At 29.5% G+C, this 14507-nt stretch overlaps 1 protein-coding gene and 1 non-coding gene across 2 annotated transcripts; one reads left to right on the top strand and one right to left on the bottom strand.

Annotated features, from left to right (window-relative positions):
* The first annotated feature begins 8020 nt into the window (after positions 1-8020).
* LOC115712652 (uncharacterized) lies at positions 8021-13658 on the top strand. Its single transcript, XM_030640960.2, has 6 exons — positions 8021-8848; positions 8983-9191; positions 10517-10802; positions 10889-10974; positions 11062-11153; positions 12782-13658. Exons 1-6 carry the CDS (start codon positions 8513-8515, stop codon positions 13012-13014), a joined length of 1242 nt encoding a protein of 413 aa, XP_030496820.1. The 5' UTR covers positions 8021-8512; the 3' UTR covers positions 13015-13658.
* A 452-nt stretch (positions 13659-14110) lies between these two features.
* On the bottom strand, positions 14111-14226 carry LOC133037591 (U5 spliceosomal RNA). Its single transcript, XR_009687681.1, has one exon. It is a non-coding gene; the product is annotated as a U5 spliceosomal RNA (small nuclear RNA).
* Positions 14227-14507: the final 281 nt, after the last annotated feature.

Here is a 14507-nt window from a genome sequence, read left to right as displayed (position 1 = left end):
CTATTTGTGTTTATGTCTTGTGCCTTCGAGCTTGTCAATTCTTGTTATGTCGTGCTTAAGCCTATTTTTTATGTCATGTTGTGCCAATTTGTAATATCGTGCCTAAATCTATATTTTTTCGTATCTTGTTGAGTTGTACTACTCATACCGTATCAAAAACTTCAATATGCACCAAGCCAAAGTCGGAGGGAAAGGAGGCAGTTGGAGGGAAACCCTAGTAGAGCTAAATATCCATTTTTTTTCTTTTGTGTTTAATTAATTGATTTATTATTTACAAAATGTGGTTATTTTATTTTGTCATTTAATAATATAATATATTCACCACGTGACAAACCTTGTGTGACTCTGCCATACTTAACTTAGATGTAACATATTCATATTCATTGGCTCACCATTTCGATTGAGGATTTCCACATTTGTCTTGTTCCTATAAACATTGCATGTAGTGTAATTGTCATTAAGAATGGTATACATTGCCTTGTACAATTATAATAATAATAATTATAATAATAATAATAATATATTTTGCTTATAATAATGTGTAGTCCACTAGTCATAATATAATAAAATAAAATAAAAGAAGTGCTAAGTAAACTTTTCTACCACTCCCCTATTATTCTATAGGGTAGATTTAATATAAAAAGAAATTAATGTAGAATACACTGTTTTTTTTTAAAACATTTTTCTACAATAAAAGTCTTGATGATGTTTAACTACACTTAATGACATTTCTCTTGCATGTTAACTTGGTACAACATATTTTAATAATTGAAAATATCATAAATTCTACTAAATTATGCTTAATGATTAAATTATTTGAAAAATAAAAAGAGAAAATTTTCATGTGTACTCATCATTATCATAATTTCAACTTAAACAATAGCTTTTCAATGATATTGATATTTTACTTTTTTTTTTTGTTCGAAATTGATATTCTACTATATTCAATAACTAAGAAATATCATAAACATTAAATTCTAGAAAATTATGTTTAACAATTAAATTATTTCACAACAAAGTTTTTCATTGTGTTCATCAACATTTTATTATATTCTACAAGAATTATCTGATGAAACTCAAGGAAAAGAATTAGAAATATGAATTTTTATACAAAATACCTAAAATTATATATTTTTTGTATTTATATGGATTTTTTTACCCATTTTTCATGAAAAAACAACTTTACATATTTTTATTAAAAAATATTATTATCCATAAAAATATTAAAAAATTATAAATTTATATTTTTACAATTTTTTTGTCTTTTTTAGATATTTATAAAAATATCCAATCTCTTCTATCTTACTCATGTTTAAGTAGATTTCTAAAATAGTTAAAGACTAGAGAATATTTTCCTCTTAAGAAAAACATAAAAAAAAATGTTGATATAGAGAGTGTGATTGTCTAGAAGTCATCTATTTAATCCAAACCAAGGAAAAAGACTGTTTTTTTTTTTTGAGGTTTAGCGTAGAGTCTAATTGTCTTGAAATCATCCATTTAATCCAAAGCAAGTTTAATATAGAGTTTGATTGTGTAGAAACCATCCACGCTAGAATTTGAGATAAGGTGAATAAAATTCCATCTCAAAATCAATTGGTAATAGGAGGAGTAACTCATTTATCTTATATATTTTATTATCGTTCCACACATTAACAATGTGAGACTCTTTACATCTCAAAATGGTAGCTATTTTATTTGTTCACCATCTTGGACAACTCGATCATAAACGGTTTTTTTTTTCTCTCTTTTGCTCTACTTTCTGGATTGGTGGCTATTTTTTTGGCTTACTATCCCCAAATCACAAATGACTTTTTTGACTTTAGCTTTTGGATCAATTATTTTTGGATTTTTAGTGGCTATTTTTTGGCTCCACTTTGATCGATTTCTTTTTTTGGTCGGATAGTCGTTAGAGGGTTTTTTTGTTTGTTTTTTGTTTTTTGCTCTGATACCATGTTAGAATTTGGGATAAAGTGTGAGGTTTTATCTCAAAATCAATTGATAATCGAAGGAGTAGCGCATTTATCTTATATATTTTATTATCTTTCTACACATTAGCAATGTGAAACTCTATAACAATCCATTTAGTCTAAAGTAAGGAGAAAGGCTCTAAGAATGTTTAGACCAAATTCGAAACTTGTTATTATATGATAATGTATTTTTTTTTTTTTGTATTTTATGAAGCTAATGGGGGTAGTTTATGTATTAGTCAATTGAGTTTTAATTAACAAAGCTACTATTATGTAGAGGTTAATCTTTCTTGTACAAATCTTGTTTTGCAATGGGATTTGCGTAATCTTATATAACTGTAGTGATGTATAAATGATTTTATTTTGAAAAAAAAATAAACGAAAATATATCTACATAATAGGACCTTATAATTTAGAGAAATGCTAAAATATATCAATGATGTCTAATACTCTCTTTAGTGTTATATTGTTATTGGTATAATTAAGTATCAAGTCCATATAATTTATTGTAATATTTTTTTTAAGAAATATCACTAACTAATCATAAGATGCTATCTCTGAATAGTACTAGACACTCCTAGTTCCGATAACAATACTCTATAATATATACTACATATTGTTATCGCATCTTTTAAAATAATTTTGCTACATTGAATACTTCATTTTTTTAACCACTACAAAATCTATTTATATTTTGTAAAAAAAAAAAATTTAAAAAAACAACATTTAAATGATCGTCATTTCGTAAATATAAAGTCATAATAACTTTTATTCACACATTATAAAATAATAAATATATTTTATTATTAAAAAATAAATTTAAATAATTAGAAAAATTACTTTTAATATATTTTTTTTATCACAATATTAAAAAAATAAATTATTTTTTGTTTAATAAGTATATTTTATGAATAGGAAGGAAAACATCAAAAAAAAAATTGTATAATTAAAAGTATATATTCATATAAAATAAAAATTATTAACATATGATATATTTATAAATTTTTGAAATGTAAATAAATTTGGGTTAGTTTGGGTATAAATTTACGAAAGTACCCCCGAATTAGTAAAAGAGTGATAACGTGAGTGACCCACCAATTCAGCAAACTAAACGGCGCGTCGCGTATTCTAATAAAGCTCACAATGAGTCCGTGGCCCTAAATAAAAATTATATATTTATTATTTGAAAAAAAAAATTACATATTATCAAAAATAAAATAAAAAAGGTTATTGTTCAAAAAAAATAAATAAATAAATAAAAAAGGTTATTATTATTATTAATATTCTTTGTAGGGATAAGAAAAAGACAGGGCTCTTTGCCAAACACGAACACATGTTAATCTCACCATACACGTGTGCAGAGGCTGTTGTCCTCGACATCCACACGTGTAAATTTCATTCTAATCCAAATACCAAACCTTTCCACCAATCACCAACCTTTCTATCCTTTCTTCTTAATCTTAAGATATAGAGAAATGCTAAAGGGCACCACTGGTGCCTAGCACCCTCCTACGTGTCAATATCGCTATTGGTGCAATTAAGTATCAGGTCCCATATAGTTTAATATAATAATTTTTATAGAGTATCGCTAGCCAATTGCAAGTCGACACATTTAGAAGGTGTTAGGCACCACTGGTGCCCAATAGCAATGCTCTAAGATATATATAGAGATGTTAAAGAATTATGAAATTTCATAATAAACTTAATTGGTGATAATACAAGGTTAATTAGGATTTTTATTTCTTGAATTTTAACATGTATTAAATTATATTTTTTGAATTTTTTTGATCGTTAAAAATCCTCTGAACTATTGAAATTGTTAGATTTAAATTTTTTTATCTATTTTTGTAAGGGAAGTCTAACATAGATGAAAGTTTAGGGGATATGATTTGACACATATCAAAGTTTGAGGAGTGTGATTTGGTAGATATTAAAGTATGGGGAGTATGATTTAGTACATAAACAATCACTAAATTAGTAAAATTGAATGAAATTTGACAAAAATCCTTAACTTTGATAATCTTAATAGTTCAGGAAGAATTTTTAAGGGTTATAAAAGTTCAGGAGACATGATTTGATACATGTCAAAGTTTAGGGGACGAAAATCTTAATTGGCTTTAATCCCGTGTTCTATATAGCTTAATACTTTAGTTTAGGGTTATGGGTCCAATGCCCCGTCCGATGGGGTCCGATGGGCCCATCGGACCCGACCTTAAAAACCCAAAAAAATGGTTTTTGTGCGATACAGTGCGGGTCTCGATCGGAGTGGTCCGATAACAGTGCTAGTGGCGGTGGGTGGTCGTCCGTCATCGTGCGGTGGGTGGTCGTCCGTCGTCGTCAGAGGTGAAGCTGATGTGGTGGGTGTGGGTGTATTGTGCGAGAGGGAGAGAGAGAACTAAGCCTTTTGATTATAGTTTTTTAAATGGGAGGAGTATTTGTGGGAAAATAGTAATGTGGTCATATTTGACCAATTTTAATAATTATGAATTTAGGAAAAGAAATTTAAGATATTATAAGCATCAAATTTTAAATTTCTCTAATAAATTTAAAGAATCCTATAAAAAAGAAAACTCTAACAATAAAATTAATTAAAGAGTAAAGATCCAATAATTATCAAAAGAGTGTAAAATTCTATTTTTAAAATACATAATTGAATTAGTAGCGTGCGCAATTTATATATAATTAATAACAAAATATTTTATTGTTAATAATATTCTAAAATTTTATTTTGTAAAGCCTAATATATGTCTAAACTTTTATTCTTAATGTCATTTGATACAAAAATATTGTGAAAGTATATAAGTGGTTAAACTATTTCGAGCTAATTTCATATCAAGAAAATAAATAAACAAGTGAAATTCAAATAAAAAATGTGCGTTAAAGTGGAATTTTTTGAGTAAATATATACATTTTTTGTAAGAGTATTTTATTTTTTGATAAAATGTCTGAATAAATATTTGAATATAAGGTTTTTTTTTTTTTTTTTTGTAATTATTTGAATATATAAATAAGTTATTAAATAAAGAATATTTTCCGACCCATCCAATATTACAGAGATGAATACAAACTTGAATTTTATTATTTAAAATAAACAATAATAATTTTGAGATTTTTTTTATATAAAAAATAAGGTAAATACTATTTGAAATTCTGTGTTTTGCAAAAGTTACCAATTAGACTATCTGTTTTGTTAAATGACAAAATAGACTTTGTATTTTCCAAAATGGTACAAATAGGACCCTAAACTGATTTTTTGTCAAAATAAAATTTAATAATAATTCGATCTAAAGGTGTTATGACAAAACTGTTTATATTTTTTGTACCTGTTCGTGTTAGGAATTGTCTTCAAGTTGGTTATATTAAAAAAAATTATCAAAAATTAAGTTTATGATCCTATTTTTACTATTTTAGAAAATACATGACCTATTTTGTCATTTAACAAAACAAAGTCCAATCAATAACTTTTATAATATTTAACCTAAAAAATACACAAATACTATGTATTTTATAATTAAAAATAAAAAATAGAGGGGCACGTGTTATATGAGTATGGCTTTTTATTTATTTATTTATTTTATCAAACACAATAGAGTGTGTTTCAAAGAAAAAAATTATTAGAATAATAAAAAATTATCTGAAATATTATTAGAATGAACAAAACTAAGTTTTATTTCCTTATTAATTATAAAAAAACATAATGAAAAAACTTTAATAAGGAAGTTTCCACTTTAAAAAAAATAATGTCTGATAGAAACATCACATTACAGGTGTCAAACACTAAAACCTACCAAATCAAATATCATAGTTTATTCCAATAATATATTTTCCTTAATAAATTTATCACTAAAATTAATATACATAAATAGTGACTATAAATGTACCTAAATTTATAAACCTTTCATATGGTTGGCAATCAACATTATGCTTTCATTTCCTTGATTTAGTAAAGCATTATCCTTTAATTAACCAATAAGAATTTGTTTCCAATATTAAGTCGTATTGTATTATATTAAATTAGATTATATATTATATTTTTATATAATATTATGTTAAACTTTAATTTATACTAAAATATTATATATTTAGGTGTCCATAAAAATTAATACCACATATAATTTTACATAAAAATATTGCGTAAAATACAATTCAATATAATACAATACAATACAATATAACCTAATAAATATAGCATAAAATACAATTCAATATAGTATAATACAATATAATATAATATAACTTAATACGACGTTCCAAACGAGCTTATTAAGAAAATAAAACATCATTCAAATATATATATATTTTTTTTTTGTAGAAAAAGACTATTTATACCATTTTAATATTATAAATTATTTAAAAATTTTACATTAGTGAATATGCTACAAAAGATTTTTTAGTACAATTTGAATTATATTTTCCATAGTATAAATTATTTATATTTTATAATATTTATAAATAATTACAATGTTGTACATAAAAAAATTAAGCTCAAGAACTCTCTTAACAGAAATAGATTGTGTACGGAAATATTTTTGGGAGATGTATTATAATTTGTTTTAATTTTTTTATATATAAATATATAAATTCAGGACAAAATTGTGAGACTAGAGCACACGTTAGCTTAGTGGGGTTTTTTTTTTTTTAATCTTTTATCATATTTTTTAAAAAATTAATTGAAAGGACTGCTCTTTATATTATTTAATAATCTTGAAAGAAAATAAAGAAGTACTATTAATTTCGTACCAATTATAATTTTTTAATTAATTTTTACCTTTAAAATTATATTATATAATTTTTTTTATAGCTATAATATAATTAATGGCGAACTTAAAATTTAAAGTGAAAGGGGGTATAATTTTGGGTAAATACCATTTTAGACTATCTGTTTTACAAAAGTTACCAATTGGACCTTGTGTTTTGTTAAATGACAAAATAGACCCTGTGTTTTCTAAATAGTACAAATATGACCCTAAATTAATTTTTTGTCAAAATAAAGCTTAATTATAATCCGATCTAAAAGTACTATGATAAAACTGTTTACATTTTTTGTATCTGTTCGTATTAAGTATTGTCTTCAAGTTGGTTGTATTAAAAAAAAAGTTGTCAAAAATTAAGCTCAGGATCCTATTTTTACTATTTTAGAAAATACAGGGTCCATTTTGTCATTAAACAAAACACAGGGTCCAATCTGTAACTTTTACAAAACACAGGGTCCAAAATGATATTTACCCTATAATTTTAGTAGGAGACAAAAGTAAACTTAAAAAGAAAAAAAAAAAATACTCGTAATCTAGTTTAACCATTACACCAAATTTAATATTAGGCTAATTAAGATTTTTACCTTCAAACTTTAACATGTACCAAATTATGCCCTGAACTTTTAAGGTCGTTAAAAATGCTCTTCGAACTATCAAGATTGTTGGATTTAAAGACTTTTGTCTAATTTAAGTAAAAAAAGTCTAACATGGATGAAAGTTCAGGGGACATTATCTAGTATATGTCAAAGTTCGAAGATATGATTTGGTAGATATCAAAGTTTGTGAGCATGATTTAGTACATAAACAATCACTGATATAGTAAAATTGAATGAAATTAAATAAAAGTCCTTAAATCTAACAATCTTAATAATTTAGGGAGAATTTAATTTTTAATGATCAGAAAAATTTAAGCACATAATTTAGTACATATTAAAATTTAAAGGTAAAAATCATAATTAGCCTTAATATTATGCTTATAAATATTATTTTTTATTACAAATGTATGTAATAATACTATATATTTTTTCTTTGAGAAAACTGTTCTACCTCGGTTTGATGTGGGTCCATCTCTTAAAAATTATTAAAATTTGATAAATAATTTATAGTTCATAAAAAAAAAAGTTAAAACATAATATTCTAATATATTTTCGAACATAAAAATTAATTAAAAAATTGTAATAATATGTAAAAAAAAGAAGTTATAAAAAAATTAAGGTAAGACTCATCTAATTTTATTTAATAAATTGTAATTTATTATTTATTTTTATTTATATTTTATTTAAAAAAAAAAAACAAAAGAGAAAGAATTGTTTCTTTCTCCTCCGTCCGTCGAGAGAGTAGTGAGTTAATTTCTCTCTCTTCCGCCATAGCTACCTTTTATACATTCTCTCCATATATTCATTCATTCATTCTCTCTCTCTCTCTCTCTCTCTCTAATGTGATTTTACCATTTTGCCCTTCTTCGACACCTAGAAAGAGATCCCTCAGATCCATTTTCAGGGTTTTATTATTTCCAAAGCTTTTCTCAAACTCCAACCCTCTCACTCCATTTTTCTCCAAAAAAAAAAAAAAAAAAAATTCATCTAACTCTCATTTTCGCCATTTTTGCACACTCAGATCCTTCAATTCAATCTCGCATTCTTCTTTTCAGCTTAAATTATTGTACTCACAGTTTTTGCATCTTCTTCCGGTTTAGCCCCAATTTTTTTATTTTTTTTTTCCGATCCCGTTGACTCTCATTTCTAGGGTTTATTGGAGGAGGAGAAAACCAAATTAGGGTTTTCGTTGGCCATGTTGGGAACCGGTTTACAGTTCGGGGGTCGTGGACGTGGTGAAGATCGGTTTTATAACTCTGCTAAAGCGCGTAGAGCTCAACAGAACCAACGCGCCGAACAACTACGGCGAGCTCAGAGTGACGTCACGCCATCTCCGTCTTCTTCTTCTTCTTCTTCGGTCAAGGAAACTACGGTTCAAAGGGAGCCCGATAACCATGTTGACCGGGTTAGCTTTGGGGAACCGCAGAAGCCGATTGCGATGCCGGTTATTGAACCTGTCTCGCCGTTGAGTAATCTTGAGCGGTTCGTTCAGTCGATCACGCCGTCCGTACCTACTCAATACCCTTCTAAGGTCTTGTTCGAATTGGATTCGACTTAGTTTTTGGCTTTTTTGTTTCTGTATTTCATATTTTTGGTCTTGATAATGTTTCTTTTGGATCTTTTGTTTTCAAACTAATATTTTGTGGGTTTTTTTTTTGATATCAGACGACGATGAAAGGGTGGAGTGGTGAAGTTGAATCCCGGCCATTTTTTGTGTTGGGTGATCTGTGGGAGTCTTTCAAGGAGTGGAGCGCTTATGGTGCAGGAGTTCCTCTAGTATTGAATGACAGTGATTGTGTGATTCAGTACTATGTTCCTTACTTATCCGGTATTCAAATATATGGAGACTCTGCCAAGTTATCCGTAAAGCAAAGGTATTAATCTTACCACCGGTTTAGTTTCAATTTGAGTTTGCCGTCTTTTTTTCATTCAATTTAATCAATTGGAAGCATTTGGTGTGTTTTTATTTTTAGAAATTGGTCCGTTTGTGGTGTATGTATTGGTGTAATTTTGTAACTTTGGTTCTCTGGTTTTGTTTGCTAATTGGTTCTAATCCATTTATTTTTTCTTTGGGCTTCAATGGAGAATAAATTCAGAGTATGGGGTTCTTCAATTTTGATTATCGGTACTCTTTTACTTTGTGAGTTAGTCATGTTCAATTCAACATTCCATGTTCCATATCTGTTCTTATATGTGATTTTTTAGCTGCGCCAATATGATGTGTAGATGGGGAGCTGGTGGTGTAGCTGTATTTCTTAATTATGTGTAGCAGGAACCAGGAAGTGTGAAATCTCTAAATAAGTTTGATTGGGGCCTTGTTTTCTAAGCTACATTGCTTAGTTAGAGCCCTTTTTAAATAGATGAAATCATAGAGTCAATGAGATTGGGTTTCATTGCTGGTGGTAGGAAGATTGAATATTTTAATTGGGGCCTTGATCATTGACCATCTTGCTAGTGTCTTTTCCTCAGCTTGACTTGTTTTTAGACTGAGATTCCTCTATGGAAATTTAGTCAAAATTGCATCTCCCCTCCTATCCTATTACTCTCATCCTTATGTAGTATGGAGCAATGTTTAAAAAAACGCAAATGAGCCTTGAGGCGTTTTTTTTTTTGTAAGGCGAGGCGTATGAGGCGTAAGCCTAAAAAATTAATAGAATCAATACTTTTAGAGCACCTAAGAGGAAGAAGAAGCAGCAAGCTTTTTTTTTTTTCGTGGGTTGAACTTGAAGCAATATGCAGCAGCTGTGTGCTGCTGTGAAGAAAGAGATGAGCTGCTATGAAGAAGATAAAACTAGGGTTTTATTTTTAAGTTTTATTTGGGCTCACTTAAGTATTTTATTAGGCTTTTTTATTAATGTTTATTGGGCTTTTTAAAAAATTTTCAAGTCTTTTAAATTAGGCAGCAGAAAACTAAATTTAAAATACCAATTTGAGCCTTTTTTTAGGGCTGAAATAGCCCATTTCACACACAAAATTTGAGGCGCACGCCTCTTACGCCTCAACGCCTCACGCCTCAACTCAACGCCTCACCACATGAGGTGTACGCCTCACTTCTTCTCAGCAAGGCGCACGCCTTGAGGCACTGTTCAAACGCCTCAGCTTGAGGCGCGCCTCAAAAACGCCTTTTTAAACATTGGTATGGAGTACATTTGTTTTATATTTGATTTACTTTCTCATCCTTTATTCATGCTTGTGATAGGCGGCCAGATGAGGACAGTGACAGTGATTTTAGAGATTCAAGTAGTGATGGAAGCAGTGATTGCGAAACTGAAAGATTAAAATATATGCGGGAGCAACATAGTCAACATAATTTGTCTAGTGATGTTTCCAGGAGGATAGACAGATTATCTTTGAGAGACCATCCTAGTTCGCTTCAAGATGATTTTTCTAGTGATGATGGTGAATCTGCTATTTCTCAGTCTTGCTTAATATTTGAGTATCTTGAACGGGACCCTCCATATAGTCGTGTACCGTTGGCTGATAAGGTAAGGAAAGCTGGAAATCTTTTTGTATAGATTTAGAAAATTATGTATCACTCCTGCTTGAGCTTTAATTTGTTTTATTTTCACAGTTAGCAGATCTTGCATTTCGGCTTCCTGAGCTGAAGTCGCTAAGAAGTTGTGATCTCTTAAGATCCAGCTGGATTTCTGTTGCCTGGTACTGCCAGCACTGTTAAACTCTATACTTGTGATGTTTATATCTGGTCATCTATCTAATTGGTTTGTGTTGCTGGAATTGATGTAGGTATCCAATATATAGAATTCCAACTGGGCCAACTTTAAAAGATCTGGATGCTTGCTTTCTAACGTACCATCATCTTCACACGCCTATGGGAGGTAAACTATGTTTGAAATTGATTTGCTTACACATTTGAATGTTCTTATTTTTTTGTAGATACCATGATATGTAGAACACCATTAACTAGGTCTTTTGCACTAGCTGATTTAATTTTGTAATTTTTTTATAGATGGTACTTTTTAACCATCTAATGTTGTCTCATTCCACACTAGTGCAATGATATTTGAACTCCTTTTTGTAGTCATTATTGATTTTTGAGGGGATTTAATTGCCTATTCGGCTGTTCCCATCTTTACTATTTTTGGCATAAAAAATCAGAACTGTTTAGCTGTGTAGAGGATTCTAGGAATAAAATAATGTGTGTGTGCACATGCATGATGTATGAGCCTAACGGGTTTGGCCCCATGACGTCCGGTGTTTGATTCTTCGTGGGTCTTTAGCAATTGTATCTAAAGATGATAGGGTTAAGTGGGAGGACTGTTGCCCCCATTAAATTATAAATGAGAAAGAAATTCATTTATTAAAGGTTTTGTTAACATTTGTCTTGGGTGGAAAAATTGTTAGAGGGTGGACAGCTTAGAGGGTGCCCAAGTCATAAAGACTTGGCCACAGACATAAGTGATGGTGTGCAACTCTGAACATATGAATTGCAAAAGGCAACACACACTTTGATTTTATCTATAAGTTGAACACATATCAATAAGAAACTGGCAATAGGTATCCATTTGTCTAATTATTTGGCTAGGGTTTGAACCACAAGTCTTCTACACATTACACAATAGACAATCTAACCACTTCTCTGTTGTAGTGTATGATTCTCATTTTTTTTCTTTATAATTTATGTCAGTCTAATTAGTAAGACATGATATATCGTGCTAGCTAAGCATGGGGCCATAAACATGGACGTAATAAGTGTCATTGTAACAAAATTTAGTCTTTTAAAAAAATAGTTCTTCGATTACTACATGTGGTTTGTTGCTAGTACATTTAATTTCTGAAGGGAGGAGAAATTGGATACGAAACAACAACAAAAAACTTGTCAAACAATAGTGGCGGAGGTATAACTGGAATAATTTTTCAATGACCTAATTGCTTTACAAATTGGAAATCGGCCTACTTTTATCTATATGTATTTTTTAAATTGCTTATTTGCTTTGCTTCATTTGTATACTTTTATCTATACAGTTATATCATTCATGCATTAATGTAAACAATGGTAAAGAAATAGACATGAATGATATGATATGTGAGACTTCCAGATGCTTTCACATTATTCTTATTTTGCTATTTATAGTATTCAAGTACTTTCAGGTTCTCACTGATTTCAAATAAGAAATCTACCGAAAACACCTTTATTCTTTTCTTTCCATCATTTTTCAGCAGAATTCCTTTTTTCACAACTTTGTTGCTTGGGCATTATGGCTTTGCTCTGTTAATGGATGTAGAGCAAGAATCATCATTTTAGCAAAAAGGGATACATGTTTTCCCATTTATATATGAGAAGAAGTTTGACTGTTTGGGAATAGATGTTATATTATTTTTTATTTACCTACCTGGATTCGTAAAATACTTGTAGATTGTTGTGTCACGTAATAGTAATTATGTGTATATCAGTTTCATATTTTCAGCTATGTTGTAAACCAAGCAATGTCATGTCTTCTTTCAGGTGTATGGAATGCTTGTGCTCCAGTTGTAATGCGTCCTAGTGCGACAGAAGGCGTCCCTAAAATGTCCTTGCCTGTTTTCGGTCTTGCTTCTTACAAGTTTAGAGGATCCTTGTGGACTGCAAATGGGGGATCTGAGCGCATATTAGCAAACTCCCTCTCTCAAGCTGCAGATGACTGGTTAAGACAGCTTCAAGTCAATCACCCAGATTTCCTGTTTTTCAGCCGTCGATGATATCAAAATGCGACTTTGATTTTGATACTCCTGCCGTTCTAAAAGTGAAGCCTGTGAAGCACAGCCGTTGGATGGTTCCGTTGAACACTGGATGGCAAGTTTTTCTGCAGTTCTTTGATTTGGTTTTTGTGTTATTTGGTTTTGTTGGAAAAGAAAACGACCGAAGAAAAAAAAAGAAAAAAGTGAAAAAAAAAGAAGCAAGAAAAGAACGGAAATACAGCATAAGGTGGTGAAGCTTTTGAACGGGTAACGAGGTGCCGTAATAAAAAGCTCCACCAAATGAATATGAATAGACGAAAATATAGAGTTGTAGAAGAAGGGCTAAGCTTTTTAAGGTAAAAAAAAATGTGCTTAGTATTGGCAAGTAGTCAGTCTTGATCTTGCCCTGTTTTCTGTAATCTGTTTTTAGTATGTTGTGAAAAACCAGGATTTTTTTTTAATGTCCTGATGATGTTGTTGATGTTAGGATGTATTTTATAATTTATATAAGGGGATTTTGGCAATAGAGGTTTTATGTAAGTGTCAACTTTGAGGTTTCCCCATATAAGTTTTTATTGCTAACTAAGTTCTGTTGTTTATGTTCATTAAGAGCTATATATCTGTGGTTTGAATGAATTATCACTCCACTGATGATGATTTTGTAACTTGCTTCTAATTCTATTTGCTTGTTGGGAATGTTTGAAATGGCAATTGGATGAATGGCCAAATTAAACTTTTGAAGATTTCTCGTTTTTGCTTAGAACAAACATTTGTCATTGGCTGAAATATGATTTTACCTTTCTTTGGTTAATGTGTCTTCTTTTTTGTCTACCATCATTATAATTTGCAAAGTCATTTCATCAAATATTAATAATAATTTGCAAGGTGATTATGTAAATACATTGATATTTGATAATGTAAGAGCAAATATAGCTCAATTTATATCATTAAATGACTTGGTAAAACTTATTGATATAAAATTATCACAAATTTTTTTTTTTCTTTTTGTAAAATATATTTCAATTTTGTTTAGAACACATCTACTTAGTTTCTGGATCTAAATTATTATGTAGAATAAGTTACCTTTAGTTAAAAAATTTTAACTTAGTATTTTAGGAGCACTCTAAAGAGAGGCTCCTCCAAAAATAGGCGTATGCCACTAATAGCGGCTAGCACACGGTATTCTTTAGTAAAAGGCGAAAGAATAGTTCGCTTTGTGCTCACCGCGTGGCTGCGTAATTTGGTTCGAAGCCCAACTTGTCATCTTATAGATACTCTATTACTAAGCTTCCTTCTTTGTTTTCGATGTGGGACTTAACGTAAGTGCATCTCTCCTCTCCTCCACTTCAAGATCTACTCAAAGCTTCCGAAGCTTTCGACTTTGGATATTTCAATAGTGTCAAGGTATAATAATAATTATGAGAAAATTACACTCCATACTTTTTTTATATTGTCCTCTTTCATTTTTACCCTCTTTCTTAAATTCTATCATTTTTACCTCTTTTTTTAAACAT

The sequence above is a fragment of the Cannabis sativa genome, chromosome 4 (assembly GCF_029168945.1).
Source record: "Cannabis sativa cultivar Pink pepper isolate KNU-18-1 chromosome 4, ASM2916894v1, whole genome shotgun sequence".
Taxonomy (NCBI): domain Eukaryota; kingdom Viridiplantae; phylum Streptophyta; class Magnoliopsida; order Rosales; family Cannabaceae; genus Cannabis; species Cannabis sativa.
This window is presented reverse-complemented; position numbering and strand designations above follow the sequence as displayed.